Raw genomic sequence first — 23,446 nt, 5'->3', positions numbered from 1 at the left:
AAGTAAAATAATGGGTAAGTTTAGGAGAAATGATGAGATATGATGACATTTGCAGTTGTAAAATTTCTAACATTAAAACATAAGACAAACTGGTCAATCCAAATATGTTATATTCTTAATGCCCCTTGACCCCTTACTCAATGTCTTCCATTCCACGCGTCGACCATCCATCCAGATTGAAATCCAACAGCCAGCATTTCTTAACACCTTCCGATGAATCCGATTATATTATTTATTTATTGTTTGGTTACCTTCTCCTCCACCACAATTTCGCAATCTGAGTGAGCGAGAGAGAGAGAGAGAGAGAGGAGGAGGAGGAGGAGGAGGAGGAGGGAGTGGGAGAGCAAAGTGTGGATCCAAGGATGAGCTCTTCGACGACGATACGGCGATTGGCGGTGGTCTCGCCAGTACCAGCTGACATTGATATCGCCAACTCCGTCGAGCCGCTTCCTATTTCGCGCATCGCTGAGGAACTCAACCTCGGATCGCAGCACTACGACCTCTATGGCAAATACAAGGCTAAGGTTCCACTAAAAGCCTCCGGATTTCTTATTCGATCCGCTAGTCTTCGCAAATTTGGAGTTTTTTCCTGTCTTTTTCTGAGTTTTTGTTCTGTGCTCTCCTGGGTAGGTGCTATTGTCGGTTCTCGACGAGCTTCAGGGATCGGACGATGGGTACTACGTCGTGGTCGGCGGCATCACGCCGACGCCTCTGGGAGAAGGGAAGTCTACTACCACGGTTGGGCTCTGCCAAGCTCTGGGAGCTTTCCTTGACAAGAAGGTAACCCCTTTGTACTTTCTTTCCCGTATTTTATTTTATTTTTATTTTTTAAAATAATGTATATTTTTCTCGGTAAAGTTTTTTTTTTTTTTTTTTTCATATTTCATGGTATTCGTTTTCTCTTGTTGCTTGCCAATTTGACACCGAAACAGAAATTACTTGGTGCTCTTTGAGCAGGATTCTACCTTTTTGTACTACTGGGTTTCACTATATTTCATGAGCTTCAGTTTTCTTGTTCTTACTAATCATTCCCCTGTTATTCCTGAAAATGAATAAAACTTGTTCGTTATTCAATGCTCGTTTTGATTTCTTTTTACTGAATTGCCAATAGAACAACTGAGATGGATTGGGATATCTTCATTATTCCTTATCTAGACCTTAATTGATTCATTAATTATTTATTATAATCCCGTTCAAAGATTTTTCTGTTAGTTTCATCAAATTCAGGTGCTTTTTTTTTGCTACATAAGAAATGCTACATGAAATTTCCCCCATTTAATGGAGAAAGTGTCTACTGCAATCTTTACTAGAGATGTTGTACGATCTTTGTTTTTTGTTTTTGTTGTGAATTGTGACTTTTGGTTATGATTGTGGGTGAGATATTTGAGAATATCTGTGTTGGTCAAAAGTTTCATCATCATATCTTCCTCATCAATATCTTATATAGCTTACACTTTATTAATTTGTTGGGAAAAAATTAAGATGGTCATTGTAGATTTCCTGCCTTATCAAGTAATTAATTCTCAACCTCAATAGGGTTCTACCAATCCAATTATAAATGAATCCAATATCAAGTGGGTCACATCACTCTACTTTTACTTTTTTTGGCAAGAGGCTTTTCTTTGAACCCGTGACCTCTAGGTCACATATGCCACTTAGTAGAAGACATATATCATAATAAACGTAGGGCATCTTCTCCAATTGTCAATAAGAGATAATTTCACACTTCCTTATACATTAGTGAGAAAGTTGACTACTTTCTTTTGTAGTCACTTGTAGACATTGTTTGCGAGACAATTCATATTGCAATCTTTTTTAAATTGAGGGTTGATTCTCCATATTATAACCACCATTTTGTTACGAGATAAATAAGTGAATAAAAGTAAATAGTCTTGTATATGTGTTGATAATGACTAGTAATTAATGATTTTATATTACCTCCTAATAATAGTCTCTCTAGCTAATATTTTATTTGCTTGTACTCTTAATATTAAACTTCTAAAGGCCACAGGAATTGATATATTCATATGTTGGATTAAGATAATAATTTAAAATAATCAAACATATATTTTATTAATAATGAATATTAAATTTTGTTTATTATAAAAATTATGTACTTGTCAAATGGACCCCCATTTAGTTGTCCCATCTTCATTTATTATATCAACATAATATTGACACTTGGTTAGTGACTATAGTCACCACTTGAATTTCTCTATTGGTTCATGGATTATGTGGTTCATATTGCTTAATTACAACTTCTTGTTGACCTCTCGCAAAACAATGTTTAAGGACTCAATTGTGAATCTTTGCAATGTAATCCCAAAAGTTAGTAGATATAATAATTTGTTTTTTTACCTCCCTACCCTCAGCAGTGCTAAAATACTAAGGGTGCGTTTGGTTGAGGGTCATCCGTGATTACCTTGGTTATGTGATTACCAAGTAATCACATAACCAAGGTTATAGGGAATAAAACATAACCAATGCTGTTTGGTTTAAACCTAGGTAATGAGACAAAACCTTGTTTGTTTGAAGGTTTTAATACATTACTTACTTGAATATTTACTATATTACCCCTAGTACAATTATAATCATTTTTTTTACAACTAAATTAATTTGATATTTATTTTTTTTAAAATTAAATTATTAATTATAGGACAATCATAATCATAATTATACATCAAATTATAACTTAATAAAAGAAAGATGAGCTGAAAACAGACATACTACAAGATCAAAGAGTTCGTTACAAAGTAATACTTGCTGTTTAGCAAGATCAATGTCATATGTTTGGAACTTGGAACCAATACCGATCTAAAATAAAGCTGACAAAACTGAAAGCTCTTCTATCATTCTTGACTATGGCAGCAAGGCAAAGAAATCTTTCAGCGCCCTGGAGTCTTGGATTTCTCCACCAGAACAATCCTTCCAATCCTTCCATTTGCGCCAAGAGTGCATGTGAACAGCAATGAGCATCTTTTCATTTCTTTATGCAATTACTGGGAGAGTTCAAGGATATGCAACAAGAAAGCAAAGAACATTTCCGTACAACAAGTAAGCAAAGAACATCAAGAACGGAAACTTTGGAGGTATAAACATATAGATGAATACAGATCTAAAAAAGCTGTTGACAGTATATCCATGCCCAACTACTATCTCGAATGATATAAATAGACAGTATATCCATTTCCGTACACGAGAGCCTCATTAAGATCTAGAACAAGAGTGAAAACATGTTGTTCTTGAGGATGCAAATCAGGAAGCAATTTCTCTGATGAAGGTTCAGTAAATCCCTAAACAACAACAGGAGATATATAATTATATTGAATTGTATTTAATTGATGAAAATACAGCAGTTGCAAGTATTTAATTGAATTGTAAAGAAGAAATCAATCTTATATATTATATAAGCTACATAGACAAACCTACTTACATACATTGAAACCTACTTACATACATTGAATTAGTTCATATCAAACTATTAGGACTACACGAACAGGGAGCTGCAAGAAACATGTAAGGAGAGAAAAAAGAAACATGATAGAATACCATTGCACTTAAACTACCTAACTGTATTTCATATTATTAATCAGTATGCAGTGAAAGAAACTTAATTCCTCCTTGCGATCGAGGTTAAGCCGAGTGGTGGAGGGTAGGCCTTTTGTACTATAGGCTTTGGTGCACTTCAATCTAGCGAATTGGTAAACTAGTATGGATTTCAAATGATCCAGGTTATGAAGCCAAGACAAAGTCCAACACACCTTAGGCATGGATATTGCTGATATTATTGGAGGACATGAGAGATTGGAGTACACACACACACACACATCAAGATTGGAATTTATATTTATGAATAGGCCATCATACTTCCACTGAATTGGTTAAAAAATATCATAAAACCACAAAATTTATCACAAACATATTCAATTTTAGGATCTGTTGAAGACTTGGTAAATATGCTATGTGACAAGTGATCTCTATACTTTGTCTTCTTGTGAACGATTGAATCTGAAGCAATGCACATGCCAGTTTGATTATAAGCAATATAACTTCATTGACTCAGTAGGAGCATTACTCAACTTGGCCAGCAACTGTATTGACGCTAGGGTTTCGCCGGAAGGAGAAGAAGACTCACCGTGAGGAGGAGGACGAGGCCGAGGTCAGGAATCGCCGCTAGGGTTTCGCCGGAAGGGGAAGCGCGCGCTCGGGACGGACTCGCCGCTAGGGTTTCGCTCGGGAAGCGCGCGCTCGGGACGGAATCGCCGCCGAGGGAGACGAGGGTCGCGGAGGTTTTCGCTTGGAGGTACGGCGGGCTCGCGGACGAGGGTCGCGGAGGTTTTCGGGCGGCGCTCGCGCTCTGGAGGTTTAGCTAGGTTTCGCTTGGAGGGAGGGCGGGCTCGCGGAGGTTTCGCGGACGGCTGCGGAAAATGGGTAATTTGGTAAACGAAATTAGGATAACCCCGGAATCCAACAAAACCTAGATTTTTCTTGGTTTTGCAATTCCGGGTTAGATGCCCTGATTTGCTGATGTAGGCTGACATGTCGGGAATATAACATTACTAGGGAATCACCGATTAACTAAACCAAACAGGGTTTTTGTTGATAACCTTGGGTGGATAACCGGGGTAATCACAGATTACCCCCAACCAAACGCACCCTAAGGGGCTTTTAATTCCTCAGAAGTGAGCACAACCTTCAATTTGACTTTTTTTTTCTAGGATAACCTTTGTAGGAAGAAATAAGATGCAAATCTAGTTGTTCTTGGTGTAGAATAAAAGAATTTTGTTAAAGATTGCTCCTTTTCACTACCTTCTTTATGTATCAAGTATACCAATGTTCACCATTATTAAATAAATACTCATTAACCATCTTAAAGTTGACACCATTATCTATGACCCTTTGCACTATATGTTATATATCTATCTTTCGATCTATCCTATCTATTAGATCTATTAGATGATGTATATGTAAGATCCATCATGATATTTTACTTACCTTTTGATCTATACTATCTATTAGATAATATATGTAAGATCCATTATCATATTTTATTGGCGAACTAATAGACGTATAACATATTATTTTTTATTACAATATAATAGAAAGTTGATAATGCTTATCCACCTTGGTTTTGTGCGTCTATCTTTTATTGGTGAACTAATAGATTTATAACATATCATGTTTTTCTTGTAGTATAGTAGAAAGTTGATACTGCTTATCCGCATAGGTTTTGTGTATTTATTGCACACGTAACCCCATATATCTAGATCTTCTCCACTTGTTCGACTAAATATGGACCAATAATTTCATATAAAATTGGAGATTGGATACTATGACTAGAGTTTGGATCTTGAACACCATGCTATGGATAGGGGTGAACAAAAGTTCGGTTAAATCGAAAAACCGACTGAACCGATCGAGTTTAAAAATTTGGTTCGGTTATATTGAAATTTTGATTTTTTTTAAAACAATTGGTTAATTTAGTTCGGTTTTGGTTTTAAAATTTCTTATTCGGTTAAATCGAATAAACCGAATTAATCAAAATAAAAAAAATAATTTATAAATTCCTAAGTATGTAAACTTATAAATCCTTAACTAATTGGTAAAATTATTTCATAATATTCAAAAAATTTGGTTAGTTTGGTTAATTCGGTTTTCGATTGAATTAACCGATATTTTATTGGTTCGGTTTGTTCAGTTTTTATTTGAAAATTCGATCGGTTCGGTTGGTTCGAAAAAATTCGATTCGGTTCGGTTTCGGTTAATTCGGTCTGGTTAACCGAATACTCAGCCATAGCTATGGATAGTACATATTATTTACTGCATTAGGGGAAATTTGATTAAATGGAAAAATAACAATACTTTTATGATCAAAATTTTTTTCTTCTCCCTTTTGTAGGCATCATTAATTCTAGTTTGGTTTAAGAAGGTTATAAGATCAATGTTGACAATATCAACTACATGCTTTTATCCCATAAAATGAAAGAAATAACCAATACCATCATATGCTGAAGTAACACAAATACTTGCACTCTTGAATATTGGTGCAATCAGTTGTTTTGATGTTTGTATAATATGTCCAGACAATATGTTAGTGAATTAAAGTTAGGTCGATATGTTATGAATAGATGAACTCCCGGTCGAGGTCGATTAGGCATTTGGCAAAGAAGTTGTGGTAATTTGTTGTAATTCAACAAGTGTTTGCAAATAGTGAAATCAAACAGGGAGTTAGTTAGAGGAAAGTCCAACACATGTTGACAGTTGGAAGTCCTGGTGGATTAAGAGTCACTTGAGGATGGGTAGTTGGAAATAGACCCCACCATGTTTCAGAACCGTCAGTTCTACAGTTCGGAATCGTCGATTTGACAGTTTGACAATTCGAACTGCCGGTTCGACGGTTTGAATCACCGGTTTGCCGCTGGTTCGACGGTTCGAACCGCCGGTTCGCCGCTGGTTCGATGGTTCGGAACTGCCGGTTCGACTGTTCGGAACTGCCTATTCGACGGTTTGGAGAATGTCCAAGACGGTTGCGGTTCATAGTTTGCTAGTTCATAGTTTGGTTCATAGTTCATTATTAATATTATTATTAAAAAGTATTTTTAAACTATAAATTTATAAAAAAAAATCAACCAATCGGAACTGGCCCGTTGACCCGGTTACGAGTTTGGGCCGAGTCCGATTCAGACTTGCCAGGGGTCGAGTCCGGTTCGGACCTGGCACAGGTCGGGTCTAGATATATATATCACATAAGTTATATCTTTTAATTAATTTTATATGTTCAATGATAGATATTACTATATATATAATTTTATTATTAAACAAATATTTTTGATAAATTTATTATTGGATATATCATATAAGTCAAATAGTTTTTATAAATTCAATATTAAATGAATAAAATAAAATCATTAAGTAATTAAGAGAGTTAAATAAGATTAATAAATTTAATGAGTTAAAGGTTATCCCACATCAAAGAATTCAAAGAAAATAAGTTGTAAAATTAGCTTTTAATAGAAAGGTATAATATTCCTACATCAAAAAATTCATGACAAATAGATTGAAAAATTAACTTTAATAGAAAGGTAAAATAGTCTCGCATCAAATAATTCAAGATAAATATATTAAAAAATTAGCTTAAATAGAAAAATAGAATATGTTTAGTAATATTGAACTAGACCATTAATAATACTAAAATATTATAAATATTATTAAATAAAAAATTATAATTAAAAAATCTAAATAAAATTAAAAAATTATAATTTTTTAATGAATCAACGATTAATTGCTCGGTTATGGGTCCAGATAGGGTCTGGTTTGGATCCGGTTTGGGGTTAGGTTTAGTTGGAAGTCTTAGCGGATCAAGACTGACTTGAGGATGGGCAAAAGAGGAAGTCCTAGAAGTTAGGTCTTTAAGCAGTTGAAGTCTTAGTAAATTGAGGTCAAATTGTATTAAACAGATGAGGGAGTCCAATAGACATAGGGTTTCTTAGCAAGATGAAATTTAACCATAGAGTTAGCTGGAGTCACTAGAGGAGTGATCGCTAGGTGATTGGAAGCCATGGCAATTCAAGGTTAACTTAAAAAGGTGGATTCGCCACCTCAACGACTCTCTTAGAGCCGGCTCCACGGATATGGAGGGAGGTAAATTCAGGTATATAGGCAAGAGGCACATGGTGGGATGAATGGCAGGTCGTGAGTTCTCAAGAGATTCAACCCCTGACTGTTACACCAGAAATATTATGCACCCACTGTCTACGCTACGCCCTGGGGGTCATTCAAGATTAACTTGAGGTTGGGCATTTGGAAGTCTTTATGGGTTAAGGTAACTTAAAACTAGGTAGTTGGAAGTCTTGGTGGGTTAATCCTGACCTAAGGCTAGCCAAAGGATGAAGACCTAGAGGTTAGGTCTCTAGGTAGTGAAATTCCAACTAAGTTGAGGTTGAATTATAACATGTAGACGAGGGACTCCCGAAGACAAAGACATGGGGTTTCTTAGCAAGATAAGACCGATTGTCAAGTCGTTAGGTAATTACTTAGGCTGAAATGCTAATGAACATAACATTTTTGTTCGGGAGCTAGTACACTAGGCAATGCTGGGTCGTCCTGGTGCAATGCGCGTATTTACATGTTTCGCAAACGTGCGTAGTAGAAATAGAATAATAATACAAGAAAATTATTACAACACACGCATGCAAATACAGGAAATAACAGTGTACAAGACATGACTGGAAATTAAAATTTTTGTAGAATAGTAAATATTCTACGTGTACCTTATTGATGACGTTGAACGAAGTTGGCATTAATCGAGCGGTCCTTGTCGAAGTTTCGCCTCTACTAGTGATCCATGCCAAACTTTCGTCTGGACAGCTTCGAAGTCACGAGTTGCGTCGTTGTCTTCGGTATCAGCCGATGATTGATAACGATCAATTCGAGAGAAAATCTAATTCTGGAAAACACGCAACAACGTTTGTTTCGATCGTTTTCTGGGGCTTTCTAACTATTATCGGGAATCGTATTCCCAATGTAGTTTTCGATGGCCAACCTTTAACTGCCGATTTTGGGACAAATGGCTGGAAACCTTTTCCAGTGATGATGGAATATTTTCGGTCGCTTCACAAGCTTCCGGTGGCAAACCTCTACTATAACATGGCACACGACTTCTCCGGTAGTTGGAAACGGATTCCAACAACGGAGAATGCATCGATGGTTAATGACAATAATTATCAGCAACCTCTGGCCTGTAGCTACAGTAGTTTCGGCGGTCGGCGACGTACAGACTCCGGCAACTTCACAAGCTCCGACTGACCCCTTTTCGGCATGTATCGATGCGGCAGCAGCTCTGGCACTGACATTGCACGAGCAACCCAAGGGTCTGACAACCTCAGCTTATCTGATTGTGACAGAGAAATCTGGCGGCGTTCTGACGGTGGCAACAGCCTTTGGCGACGGCGGCTTCTGATGGTGGCAACAGCCTAATCAAGTGGCGACGGCGGCCGAACAAGTAGAGAAGAGGAGGTTGGTTGCTAGGGTATTGGAGTTCTCCGGTTTCTCCTTCGGCGGAGATGCTCTCCGATGAACGGCGGAAGGCGGAAAAATAAACAAGCGTCAGCGGCGTGCTAGGGCTTCGGCTCTGCCTCTCACGCGGGCAGCGATGACGCTCGGGAAGAAGGGGACAGCGGCCGTCGCGAGCAGCCATCGCGAGCAGCATCGTGCGCGTAAGGCGACGATTGCTCGGGAACCACCGACCGCCCACGCGAAGCTCATAGGTCCGACGATGCTCGTGATCGGGAGGAAGAAGGAAGGTGGTGGCGCGATAGGGTTTTGGCTACGTTCTCCTCATGTGGCCGGCGATACCGAGCTCCCCGATTTCGTTATCGATGATCTCGGGATCGCGAGAGGATTTCTCGCGATCGGGTGTGGTGCAGGTGAGTGGCGGACGAACCCAAGGAAGAACCGGGTTGGCGCACGAGTGTAAATCGGAGGGAAAAATAACCCAGACTGAATCGGGTTCAGCACATGCTCACTGTAGCGAACCAGGTTCATTTTTGGTTTACTTGGTTCAATAACAAAACGACCTTCGATTTGAGCCAAATCAGTTTTGTTCAATTCGTCTTCACAAGACGAAGTTTCTTATCGCATCCGTTCTGCCAAAATCTCTTCCATCATGAACCAAACTAAGTTGGTTCAATTTTTGTTCAAAATCGAGTGGTTTGGTTTAATAACCAAACGACCTCTGATTTGAATGAAATCAATTTCATTCATTTCGTCTTCATAAGACGAATTCTATCATTTTTTCTTTGTCTGGTCCAACCAGACTTTATTTCTCTTGATTTGAGAATCTAATTCTCAAACTTGTTTTAAGTTCTTCGGAGAATTTGTAGTGCGTGTGATCCAATAGGTTCTCGGTTACGTTAGTCGTTCGTAATTAACCATTAATTATGGAACAATCATAAGTGGCTCCTAGTAGTACATCATGATCTCCAATTGATCGAAAAATCAACGATTGATTCCAAAATATTTCTAAACCCTTCAACAGCTACAATGAGACATGCTTCATTCCATTTACCGTCTTATACTCTACTTGGTTCAGGACATGGTCTATATGTGTCAGTCTTTACTAGGCTGACTACGCCATACCTAGCCCAAGTTTGTTTTCTTGTTCTATGGATTTCAGTTACTTGTACATATGTCCAAGAGTCCCATACTTTTGATATGTGATGCTTTGACCAAAAATTTTTAGTAACAATCCTGATAAGTGGTCGCAGGGTATACGTCTCTTTTTTAAGGAGCGGTGAATCCTTTGTGGGTTATTCAAACACCTTTGGACACTTCAACTTATACCCAATTATCTTGGATTCACCTCCTCGGAGATGTTTATATAAGATGTCAATGTATAAGCCTCTAAACCAAGGTGACTTAAATACTGCAAGTCAAAGGAAACTCACACTTAAGCTGCACTGAGATCTTCATTGACATATATATAGAACCATATGAAGTTTCAAGACAGGTCACTTTAATGAACTAGTTACCTTTAACTAATATCCACGTTTAACTCTCAACATCCGATGTCTCCCGCAGTAAGATCGGCTGCTTGGCAGACCAAGGAGTTTAAATGTGCTAGTCTCAACAGAATGACGTCTGAGCTCATCGATTCCTCGACTAGAAATAATTTCAATATATTTATAATTGCACATGTAGAGATGCTCACTAGTTGTGATCCAATCACAAATTCTCTCATGCTATGAATTGTATTGCAGATATTCAGTAAATGAGTTTAAGATCCAATCAAATACATAGAAAATGTGCACTCAAATAGTGAATTGCTATTTATTCAATAAATAGTATAACCGTAAGATGATTGCCTTAGGATACCTCTCAAATATAACAGACAATCGACTTATTATTTTAAATTTGTTGTAGTTGTTAAATAGGATATGGCTTGAAGAAGTCAACATTTATCAAGTGAGTTAATGATGTCTAAACAGTTGACTAGTGAAATAGTAGCTAGAAGATAGTCATGTATAAATTAAATTGGCTGGCTAAAATAGTCAAACAATGAAACAATCACCAAAGGAAATGGTCGACTTCTAAGGGAATTAGTTAAATTGATTTAGAATAGTGGACTAACGGGTACAACTTAGATGCTAAAAATAACAAATGACTATAGAGGAGGAACACTTAGAGATTTCAATATTGTGTTCTTAACCAACTCTTGAGCGATTGTTGCATTCCTGAGTCAATTCTAAGCACTCTAGAGCAAAAGAAAGTGACCAAAGCAAAGCATCATTTCTAATTCATTTCAATTGTATTGTTTTTTATTTTGTTTATCTTTGTATTTCCCTTTATTGAATTTGTTGTAAGTAATAGGTCATTGTAAGAAGTTTCTCGATCTCTGGAAGATATCTGAGAAGGGAAAAGATAGAGGGATTCTGGGAGTAATCTTTCATAGATATGTCATCTCTAACACGTAATGATTGAATTGCTTCCATTAATGCTTAATTTCATAGCGACTATATTGTATTTATTGCTCATTCTTATATTCATCTCGGGAGACAGAGAGTCACTAGAAATTCTTAGTAATTTGGGATATTGTCACCACAACCTTTAAATTTATTTGTGTTGGTTTTTCTAAAAGCTTGTTTATTAAATCTTCATGTTTATGCTATTGTTCTTCCAATTGACATTTTTTAGCACCATGGTTCTCCTTCATTCAATGATGACATTTTTTAGCACCATGGTTTTACATCGCTTAACTGGGATATTTATTAGTAACTAAATACATGTTCATACTATCTTAAATGTGTCTCTCAGAGTTTTCCTTCAATAGATAAAATCTTGACTTTCTTTTTAATGTTCTCATTTCTTATCTCTTTTGTTTGTGTGCTCGCTTCATAGTCCAACATTCACTTCCATGTAAAATAACAGGTCACTATTATTTTGTAGAGCTTTCTTTTAAATTTTAAAGGTACTTTACGATTACAAAGACACCCTTCATTTCAACCATCCTACTTGTATCTTAAGTAAAACATGTCTATCAACTCCTATATTCTTTTGTAAAAACGATTCTAGATATTTAAAACTTTCAGTTATAAAAATTTATTATCTCCTATCTTAACAATTATTTTGCTACATCTACCACTACTAAAGTTATATTCCATACATACTGTCTTTACTAAACTTAAAATTTATAAATTCTAATGTCTTTTGCCAAGATTTGAACTTAACATTTATTCCACAAGTCTTATCAACCAAACTAATGTAATTTGCAAATAACATACACCATAGTAATTTATCTTGGGCATATTTAATGAGTTCATCCATAACTAATGCAAAAAAGATATGGATTTAGAGTTGATCCTTAATATAATTCTATTTTTTATTAGAAATGCTTCAATAAATCCTCCTGAAGTCTTTACTTTTGTTATTACATCATCATACATCTTTAATTGTTTTAATATATGCTATGTTAATGTCTTTTTTTTTTCTTTTCTTTAGGATTCAATTGTTTTTCTTAGTCAATGAATACCATATGTAAGTCTTGCTTCTTTTTTCGATACTTTTTAATTAGTTGTTTAACAAGATGTATAACTTTGATCATCGACCTTTTAGGCATGAATACAAATTGATTTTTAGTCACTTTGATATCTTTCCTTAAGTTTTTTTAATCACTTTTTCCTCAAATTTCATAGTATGACTCATTAGTTTAATGTTCCTATAATTCACACAATTTTGCATCTCTTTGTTTTTATGCAAGGGACTAAAGTATGTACCCTCCATGGATTAAAATTTTTTCTCATTTTCGATATGAGGTTAAATAACTTTATAAGTCATTTAATACCTTGCTTTTCTAGGCACTTTCATACTTCTATTGGAATATCATCCGGTCCAATCGTTTTTTCATTTTTTATCCCATTTTAATACTTCTTCTACTTTTGAAATTTGAATTCTTTGATACAATAATAACAACAATTAAGTCTTATCCCACTAGGTGGGATCGACTATATGAAGCCTTTTACGCCATTAGACTCTATCCCCTACTATATTATTATTTATATTTAAATAAATTTATCTTATTTTATTTTATTATTATTAACAAAATCTCTTTTAGCTTTCCTTTTCCATGTTTGATGTGCACATTTATCATAGTTTTAATATTTTTAATTCTTATCCTGCCCATCCTTATATGTCCGTACATCCACCTTAATATCCTCATCTTTGCAACTCTTATCGTCTGCTCATGTACTCGAATCATAACCCAACATTCAACTCTATATAATATAACAAATCTAATCACCCTTTTGTAAATTTTTTTTAAGTTTTAGAGGTACTTTACGATCACAAAGAACATCTGATAATTTTCTCCATTTCAACCATCCTACTTGTATTCTATATAAGACATCTCTCTCAATCTCTCTATCCTTTTGTAAAAATGATCTTTAATACTTAAAACGCTTAGTTACAGACAATTTGTCATTTCCTATCTTAACAATTATCTCATTACGTCTAATATTGCTAAACTTTATATATTTTGTCTTTACTCTATTAAACCTAAATCTTTTACTTCTAGCGTTTTTCGTCAAGATTCGAGTTTAGCATTTATTTTTTCATGTGTCTCATATACTAAAACAATATCATCGACAAACAACATGCATCACTACGATACCGTATCTTGGATGTGTCCAGTGAGTTTGTTCATGATTATTGTAAAAAGATAAGGATTTAGAGTTGATCCTTAATGTAATCCAATCTTTATGGTAAATGTTTCGGTTAATTTGCCTGAAGTCTTCATGCTTGTCATTACATCCTTATACATATTTTAATATGTGGTATGCTGATACCTCTCTTTTTCTAGAATTCTCTATATAATTTTTCTGGAGATTCTATCATAAGCTTTTTCTAGGTCGACGAATATCATGTGTAAGTTTTATTTTTGTTCTCGATACTTTTCAATTAGTAGTATGAGAAAATGTATAATTTCTATTGTCAACCTTCAGGCATAAATCTAAATTGATTTTCGATCACCTAACTCTTTATTGAAAAGTTAAGTTGGTCACCTAACCCTTCATTGAAAAATTGATAAAAATAATTTTTTCCCTAACTCTTTTATTTCCTCATCCTTTAATTAGTACCTAATTGGATTTATCTTTGATGTATCTTCTTAGTTGGGTAAGATCTCTTATTTTCCTTTCTCGTTTTAGTTATTTTGTAGATGTCCCTTTCCCCTTTATTATTGGCTTTACTTACTACTTTTTTAGTCTCTTTCTTGATTACTTTATACTTTTTAAAGTTTCTTTGTTCTTATAAGTGTATAGTAATTTATAGGCAGTTTTTTTTCCTTCAATTTCTCTTGTACTTATTCTACCACAAAGATTTTTTATTTGGTGGTAGCTGTTGCTTATAAATTTGATGTCATCTTATCTTATGTTGTATTCAAGGGGTCATGTATTTCTTTTAATAGTTATGCTCTTATCACCTTCTTAAAGATACTTTGTTTTTCATCCTTTAACTTTCACTATTTGATTCTAGGAGCTGTGTACATTTTCTTTTTATTGATATTATATTTGATGTCTGTTTATAAGATCACTAACCTATGTTGGGTGGTTATGTTTTCTCCAAGGATGGTATTGTAATTTTTATAAATTTTTCTATTGCTCTTTCTCTTCTTGATCATAAGAAGGTTAATTTGTGATTTATTATTTCCATTTTTGAAAGTAATTAGGTGTTTTTCTTTCTTTTTGAAAAACATATTAGCTATTATAAGTTTATATAACAATAATAATAAAAATCAAGCCTTATCTCACTAGATAGGATCAACTGTATGGATCCTTTTATGTCATTGGATTCTATTCCTTATTATATCATCATTTATATTTAAATAAATTATCTTATTTTATTGTTGCTAATCAAGTTTCTAATTGGAGCATCTATTGGTCGTCTACGAACATGACCGTACCATCTTAAATGTATCTCTTTGAGTTTTCGCTCAATAAATGCAACCTCGACTTTTTCTCTAATATTTTTATTTTTTATCTTATCCATCCTTGTATATTCGTATATCTACCTTAACATCCTTATCTCTGTAATTTTCATCTTTTGCTCATGTACTTGAGTCATATCCTAATATTCAACTTTATATAATATAACAGGTCTAATCGTTATTTTGTAAAACTTTCTATTAAGTCTTAAATGCAATTTACGATCACAAAGAACACCTGATGCTCTCCTCCATTTCAACCATCTCGCTTGTATTTTATATAAGACATCTTTTTTAATTCTTTCATCCTTTTTTAGAAATAATTTTAAATATTTAAAACTTTCAGTTACAGATAACTTATTATCTTCAATCTTAATAATTGTCTTATTCCATCTAATAGTACTAAACTTAAATTCTATATATATATATATATATATATATATTATTTTACTAAGTTTAAAACCTTTTATTTAACATTTTTCGTCAAGATTCGAGTTTAGTATTTACTACTTTACGTGCCTCATTTATTAAAATAATATCATCTACAAATAACATGCACTGTGGTACTATATCTTGAATGTGTCTAGTGATTTCGTCCATGATTAGTATAAAAAGATAGGGACTTAGATTTGATCCATGATGTAACCCTATCTTTATGGGAATATTTCGGCTAATTTGTCTGATGTCTTCACTCTTATCATTACATTCTCATATATATCATTAATTAGTTTAATATATGCTATGCTAATACTTCACTTTTTTAGAATTCTCTATATAATTTTCCTTAGGACTCTATCATGAGTTTTTTTCTAAGTTAATGAATACCATATGTAAGTTTTACTTCTGTTCTTGATACTTTTCAATTAGTTGTCTGAGAAGATGTATCACTTCTATTGTTGACTTTTAGACATAAATTTAAATTGATTTTCGATCATCGTGGTTTCCTTTTTATTTTTTTTGTATTACTTTTTTTATAGTTTCATGGTATGACTCATTAGTTTAATACTCTATAGTTCGCATAATTTTTTATATCTCCTTTATTCTTATATAAGAGAATTAGAGTACTTACCCTCTACTGATCGGATATTTTTTAATTTTTAATATTAGATTGAATAACTTTGTAAGCCATTTAATACCTTGTTTCTCTAGACACTTTCATATCTCTTTTGGAACAGTATCTAGTTCAACTGCTTTTCTATTATTCATCCTATTTAAAACTTATTCTACGGTTGAAGTTTGAATTCTATAATAAAAATTTTAAATTTTTAGACTAATTTGATCTACTTAAATTACTAAGTTAAGTTGGTTACCTAAATCTTCATTAAAAAGTTGATAAAAATATATTTTCTATCGCTCTTTTATTTCTTTATCATTTATTAGTACCCTATTGCATTTATCTTTAATACATTTTATTTGAATAATATTTCTTGTCTTTCTCTCTCTCGTTTTAGCTATTCTATAAATGTCTCTTTCTCCTTCTTATGTATTCAATTTTCGATATAAATATTCAAAAATTTTATTTTTTAGTTTCATCATTATTTTCTTGGCATTTTGCTTGACTAATATATATATATATATATATATATAAGTTTTCCTCGTTTTTATAAGTATATATTACCTTATAGGTTCTTTATTTTTCTTTTGCTCTCTTGTACTTTCTTATTCCACCATTAAGATTCTTTACTTGGTAATGCACACCCCTTTGACTCATCGAGTATATTCTTTGTTATTATTTTTAACTTTGATACGATCTTCTCCTATGTCATATTCGAGTTGTCGTATATTTTTTTAATAGTTGTATTTCTATATTCTCCTTAAATATGTTTTATTTCTCATCTTTTAACTTTCACTACTTAATTCTAGAAGTCGTGTATATTTTTCTTATATTGATACTATGCTTGAGGCGTCTATCCAACATTACTAATCTATATTGGGTAGTTAAGTTTCTCTAACGATAACCTTACATTTATCATTCTTAACTATAAGAAAGTCAATTTACGATTTATTATTCTCACTTTTGAATGTGACTAAGTGTTTTTCTCTTTTTTTAAAAAACGTATTAGCTAGTATAAGGTCACATGTTATATAGTTTTCTCTTCTTCATTACTTGGTAGTACACATCCCTTTGACTCATCGAGTGTTTGGTTATTATTTTCAACTTTAATATCATTTTATCCCATGTCGTATTCGAGTCGCCGTATATTTCTCTTAATACTTGTACTTCTATCCTCTCTTTAAATATGTTTTATTTCTCATCCTTTAATTTCCACTACTTAATTCTAAGAGTTGTGCATATTTTTCTTCTATTGATACTATGTTTGAGGTGTATGATACTACTAATGTATGCTAGATAGTTAAGTTTTCTTCAAGGATGACTTTACAATCTTTATAAATATTTTTATCATTTTTTCTAATAATAAGAAAGTCAATTTGCAATTTATTATTTCTACTTTTGAATGTGACCAAGTGTTCTTTTTTCTTAAAAAACGTATTAGCTAATATAAGGTCATATGTTATCGCAATATCCAATATAATTTTTCTTTCTTCATTTCTTATTCCAAACTCATAATCCTTATGCACCCTATCATATTCCTTATTTTTCACTCCTATTTGTCCATTTAGATCTTTGCCTATTAAAATTATTTCAGTTGGTGGAATATTTTGTAATATCTCATTTAGATCGTCCTAAAATATAAATTTGGTATCTTTATTTCATTCTACTTGAGTTGTATATATGTTAATTACATTAATAGTTTTTTTCGCCACTACTATCTTGAGAGTTATAATTCTATCATCTTTTAACTACTACTACTTTATCTTTTAGCGAATTATTGACAACAATACCTACTCCATTTATTGTTTTATTTCTTATTCTATACCAAACCATAAAATCCTAATTCTCTATCATCTTTACCTTCTCTCGTACTTATGTTGTCTCTTGTACATACAAAATATTAATTTTTTTCTTAATCATCGTATCTACTGCTTCCATTGTTTTACCAGTGAGTTCCTAGATTTCATGTTTCAAATCTTATACAATTAGATTTTCTATAATATTTGTTCTTACCCAACTTATATTGTGAGAACTCTTTCATATTTAACACTATACTCGAGTTCTCATGGAGATGTAGTGGTCATTGCCAAGACATTACAGTCGTACCCTGCAACGCGTTCCTTATGGAAAATATTTTAGCATTAACACAACAGTTTGATGAATCCATTCATTGAATATTTACCTGTAAGTCCACGTTGGCTGGCAATCTAATGCGCAACTCTTGTCCTTTTTTAATCAAGCTTGAGACTGACTTTGGCGGATTTTTATTATAAGTGCATATGCTATCCTGAAATTCAATATAGCTTTTCCTTCTTTATTTCTTGTTCCAAAACTATCACCCCTATGCACTCTATTATATTCCTTATTATTACTTTTATATGTTTGTTTAAATCTCTTTTTATTAAAATTTTCTCATTTATTAGAATATTTTGTACTACCTCATTTAGATATTTCCAAATCTATATTTAATATTTTCATCTAATCCTACTTAAAGTGTATATATGTTAATTACATTAACAGTTTTTTTTTTGCTATCATTATTTTGAGAATTATAATTTTATTTCCCTTTTTAATTACCATTCTTTTTCATCCTTTAACGAACTATCTAAAACAATGCTTACTCTATTTTCTATTTTATTTTTTCTTATATACCGTAACTTAAAATTCTCTATCATTTTTGCCTTTTTGTCTATCTTTTTTATCTTTTATAAACATAAAATATTAATTCTTCTCATAATAATCGTATCTACTACTTTTATTATTTTGTCGGTGAGCGTTCTTATGTTCTATGTTCCAAATCTATGACAATTAATATTTCTATAATGTCTATCCTTATCCAACTTAGGATACGAGAATTCTTGCATATTAACACTACACTTAAATTCTCATGGAGATATAGTGATTTTTATCAAGATGTTGCAATTGGACCCTACAACAAATTCATTTTTGGAAAATAATCTAGCATTAGGACAATAGTTTGATGACTCCATATATAATATTTATTTGCCTATGTTTTAACGTGGCTAACAACCTACTACAACTCTCTTCCTTTATCGGCTTAGGCCTGGCCATGACAGAGTTTATTTATCATGGGCCTCCTCGTCTAAACACTATGACTTATTGATGACGCAAGCTTCCACCCATGATTGCTACATCAATGTTATAATGTTACATAAATATACATATGCTATATAACATATAATAACAATATAAAAATAAAAATGTGTGTGCGTGTACATATTAAAATCATAAAGTTGCGAATCTACTAAACATCAGTGATTCACTGTCCTCTTAGCATACCGCTTTCCCCAAATCAACTTATGGGAGCTCACAAAATCTCCTTTGACTACTCTATCTAGTTCTCCTCTTTGTCCTCCACCAATGTGGACCTTTGACGCTCGTTGCCCGACCTTCGTTAGGCCTCATTAAGGAATGCATTATGTTTTATAGGCTCTTTTGTTTTCTCATGACCTTTGTAACTTGCCGCTTTTTGCCCATATTGATTGAGACAAAAAAACAATACCTTTTGACTCCTATTTGGTACGGGCGATATTATTTCGTCATAAAGAGGCACAGTGATTAAACTTTGTCTCTACCCATGCCTTATCTTGGTCCTCCACTAAAACAAAAAGTATCAATTGTGTCAGGTGACTCGCTTTATACTTTAAACTATGGTTTGCACTTATTTGAAAACCATGAAAATTTTAATAATTAGGTAAGTTGTATCAATTAGGAAACTTAATTGAAATGATCTTAGTTAATATATGACTACTAAAATTTAATGTGGATTAAGGTCTACATAGAACGAGAGATCATTTCATTGATTTTATTTTCTTCAGTACTGTTCATTTTAAGATAATTATTGATTCTATATTTCTCCATTCAGGTTGCTACTTGTCTCCGACAACCATCCCAAGGCCCAACTTTTGGAATAAAAGGAGGGGCTGCTGGTGGAGGTTACAGTCAGGTTATCCCAATGGATGAGTTCAATCTTCATCTAACCGGAGATATTCATGCAATCACTGCTGCAAACAATCTTCTTGCTGCAGCTATAGATACACGGATATTCCATGAGGCATCCCAGTCAGACAAAGCGCTATTTAATAGATTGTGCCCACCTAATAAAGAAGGAAAACGTACCTTTGCAGATGTTATGCTCAGGCATCTCAAAAAACTTGGCATTTCAAAAACCAACGCAGATGAACTTACACATGAAGAAGTCAAAAGATTTGCTAGGCTTGACATTGACCCAGATTCCATTACCTGGAGAAGAGTCATGGATGTGAATGATCGGTTCTTGAGAAAAATAACTGTAGGTCAAGGTCCTGAGGAGAAAGGGATGATCAGAGAAACAGGTTTTGACATATCAGTGGCTAGTGAAATCATGGCGGTTTTAGCTCTTACTACTTCTCTTGCAGACATGAGGGAAAGACTTGGAAGAATGGTAATAGGGAACAGCAAGGATGGGGAGCCTATTACTGCTGATGATCTTGGTGTTGGAGGGGCGCTTACTGTTCTAATGAAAGATGCTATAAATCCAACTCTAATGCAGACACTTGAGGGAACTCCTGTCTTTGTTCATGCTGGGCCTTTTGCCAACATTGCTCATGGAAATTCTTCAATAGTAGCTGATAAAATTGCCCTTAAGCTTGTTGGCAAGGGTGGTTTTGTAGTGACAGAAGCCGGTTTTGGTGCTGATATTGGCACAGAAAAATTCATGAATATAAAGTGTAGGTACAGTGGTTTGGTGCCTCAGTGTGCTATTATTGTAGCAACTATAAGAGCCCTCAAAATGCATGGGGGTGGACCTGATGTTGTTGCTGGAAAGCCTCTAGACAAGGCTTATACAACTGAGAATGTGGCTCTAGTTGAGGCTGGTTGTATAAACCTTGCCAGACATATTTCGAACACTAGGGACTACGGGGTGAATGTTGTCATTGCTATCAATAAGTTTGCAACAGATACTGATGCTGAGATGAATGCTGTGAAAACTGCAGCTTTAGCAGCTGGTGCTTTTGATGCTGTTGTATGTACTCATCATGCACATGGTGGAAAAGGAGCGGTTTGTACTCACATCTTTCTTGACTTGTTGATCGATATTCCTGTTTATATTAGAAAAGTTGATGCAAGGCAATATCATTCTTTAACTTTTCAATGGAACCATCTCAATTTTAAACTGGAAAATCCAATTACTAGGTGGTGGTCCACATATTTTCAGCTCAAGTTGTCTGCGCATTGATGAAGTTGCAGATGTTTGACAAATACATTTGTAGAACAACTAGTTTCCAACTTGCTTTCTGCATGTTTTCTATATTGTTTGCACACCTAATTTCCAGCTGGATTTCTGCATGTTTTCTATATTGTTCTCCTACGTGCTCCTAGAAGATCACTTATATTCTTGTTTGTCAGGATGGTTCATCTGCCTTCAATTTTTTACCACGAAGTCTAAAATCCTTGTTTGTTGGTAATGCTTCATGTGCCTTCAATTTTCTGCTGTTATCACAATTGTTTAGCAAGCACGTTTTTTATTTCTGAGTAATACACTATCCTAAATTTATTTTCTCCTGGATACTCTTCTCTCTGCTTCTAGATAAATGCAGGACTATCAAAGTTATAAATTTGTTTCTTAGCTTATTCTTCAATTGTGTCAGAAAGGGCTATTTAATCTTGTTATGCATGTCCTCACTCATCATTGCGCTCAAGTCCTCATTGCTTGTGGATGAACAATCCAGGTTGACCTTGGAATTGCTGTTCAAAGAGCATGTGAAAGCCAAACAAAGACATTGAAGTTCTTATATCCTTTGGACATTAGTATAAAGGAGAAAATTGAGGCAATCGCCAAGTCATACGGTGCTAGTGGTGTCGAGTACTCTGAACAGGTAATCCTTTCCCTTTTTACCTTACCTTTGAGCTATTCACTTTAATTATGTACTACCTATAAAGAATATTCTTCAAGTTAATAATGCCAAGGTGAGATCCTCCAAATGAGAACCTATGTATATTTCCTGCACAACCGTGATAGTAATCAATGGATAGTTTTATTGTACTGCTAAAGTTGAAACATGGATATACGCTTGTCATAATTCTTTTCGTTGTGTTTATTTAACCTTTACTGATCCAGATCATTGGTTTCTATGCAGGCGGACAAACAAATTGAAATGTACAGTAAGCAAGGATTTTCTGGCCTGCCAATCTGCATGGCCAAAACCCAATACTCGTTCTCACATATTGCTTCTCAAAAGGGTGCCCCAGTCGGATTTGTTCTTCCCATCAGGGATGTTAGGGCTAGCATTGGTTCTGGATTCATATATCCTCTGGTGGGGACGATGAGCACAATGCCTGGCCTCCCAACTCGGCCATGTTTCTTTGACATTGACATTGATATCACCACAGGAAAAGTCATGGGACTGTCCTAGAAGGCCTCGGATGATCACGTTTCTGGAGTTTCTTAGTTTCTGCCGGCTTGTTTTGTTGAGTTGGTTCAACCAACGTTAATAAGATGATCTTGTTGTATTCGCTGCTGATTATTAATAATGTGCACTCGCACATTTACTACGAGCGCGTACTAAAACCTTGATGAAATTGACTTTTCACCATTCTGTATTTTATTCGTGCAACATTTGAAACTAATTGTTGCATTTGTATTGCTAGACAGCAAAGAGCTATTCGGCTAGGAGGCTGAAAAAGCCTGTTGAGGCACCTCAAGTCAATTATATCGCTCCTGCTCACTGCTTTGATGAATGCCAGGTTTCTAAGGCAACTAGATTGACTATAAGTTGTCTTTTGACAAGGTCTCGTCCCTATCATTAACAAATGAGGTGGACATTGGTAGTGCATTTGTGTTCCTTGTGATTGGAATTAATTATGAGTTTTGATCTTTGATAAAGAATTAATTTAAAATTATATTTGTATTTAATGTGTATAAAGTTACGTGGGACTTAAATGAAATTCTAAGTGTGTCCATGGTTATTGATGACTTGATGATTTAAAATCCATAGAGATTAGAGAGATATTATGAGACATCAAAGGGATCATACGACAGAAGGATGTCATGAGATATTTAAGAGATCGTATAATAAGAAATGTTAAAACATAGTTGATTTGAAGGAGGCGAATTATATAGGTGGGATTAAGATGGTACGTGGAATGAGCCAAGGGATCGAGTGTATTTGAGAAATGAGTAGTTTGATTGGAGATGAACTCAAGGCAAGATAAACTTTTTAATTTTCACCCTAAATCGGGTTTAAGTGAGTTGATAAACATGTACGTGAGGGTGGTAGTCTTCAATTTAGGCAAGAATTCGACCATTAGGATGGCCATAATTGACGATCTAGTTGATTGAAGAGTATCTTTGGTTGGTTGGTGGTTGAGTCAACCAAGTAATCAACTTAGGTGGGTGAATCAACCATTGAACATAA

At 34.2% G+C, this 23,446-nt stretch overlaps 1 protein-coding gene across 1 annotated transcript; it reads left to right on the top strand.

Annotated features, from left to right (window-relative positions):
• Positions 1-314: 314 nt before the first annotated feature.
• Positions 315-22,650, top strand: LOC141846605 (formate--tetrahydrofolate ligase). Its single transcript, XM_074734641.1, has 5 exons — positions 315-524; positions 631-780; positions 19,915-21,090; positions 21,761-21,907; positions 22,169-22,650. Exons 1-5 carry the CDS (start codon positions 363-365, stop codon positions 22,442-22,444), a joined length of 1,911 nt encoding a protein of 636 aa, XP_074590742.1. The 5' UTR covers positions 315-362; the 3' UTR covers positions 22,445-22,650.
• The last annotated feature ends 796 nt before the right edge of the window (positions 22,651-23,446 follow it).

Source organism: Curcuma longa, chromosome 15 (genome assembly GCF_044706935.1).
Source record: "Curcuma longa cultivar G26 ecotype Majalengka, Jawa Barat chromosome 15, ITB_CL_G26_1.1, whole genome shotgun sequence".
NCBI classification, from domain to species: Eukaryota; Viridiplantae; Streptophyta; class Magnoliopsida; order Zingiberales; family Zingiberaceae; genus Curcuma; species Curcuma longa.
The sequence above is the reverse complement of the archived record's forward strand: the minus strand, read 5'-3'. Positions and strand labels throughout refer to the sequence as shown.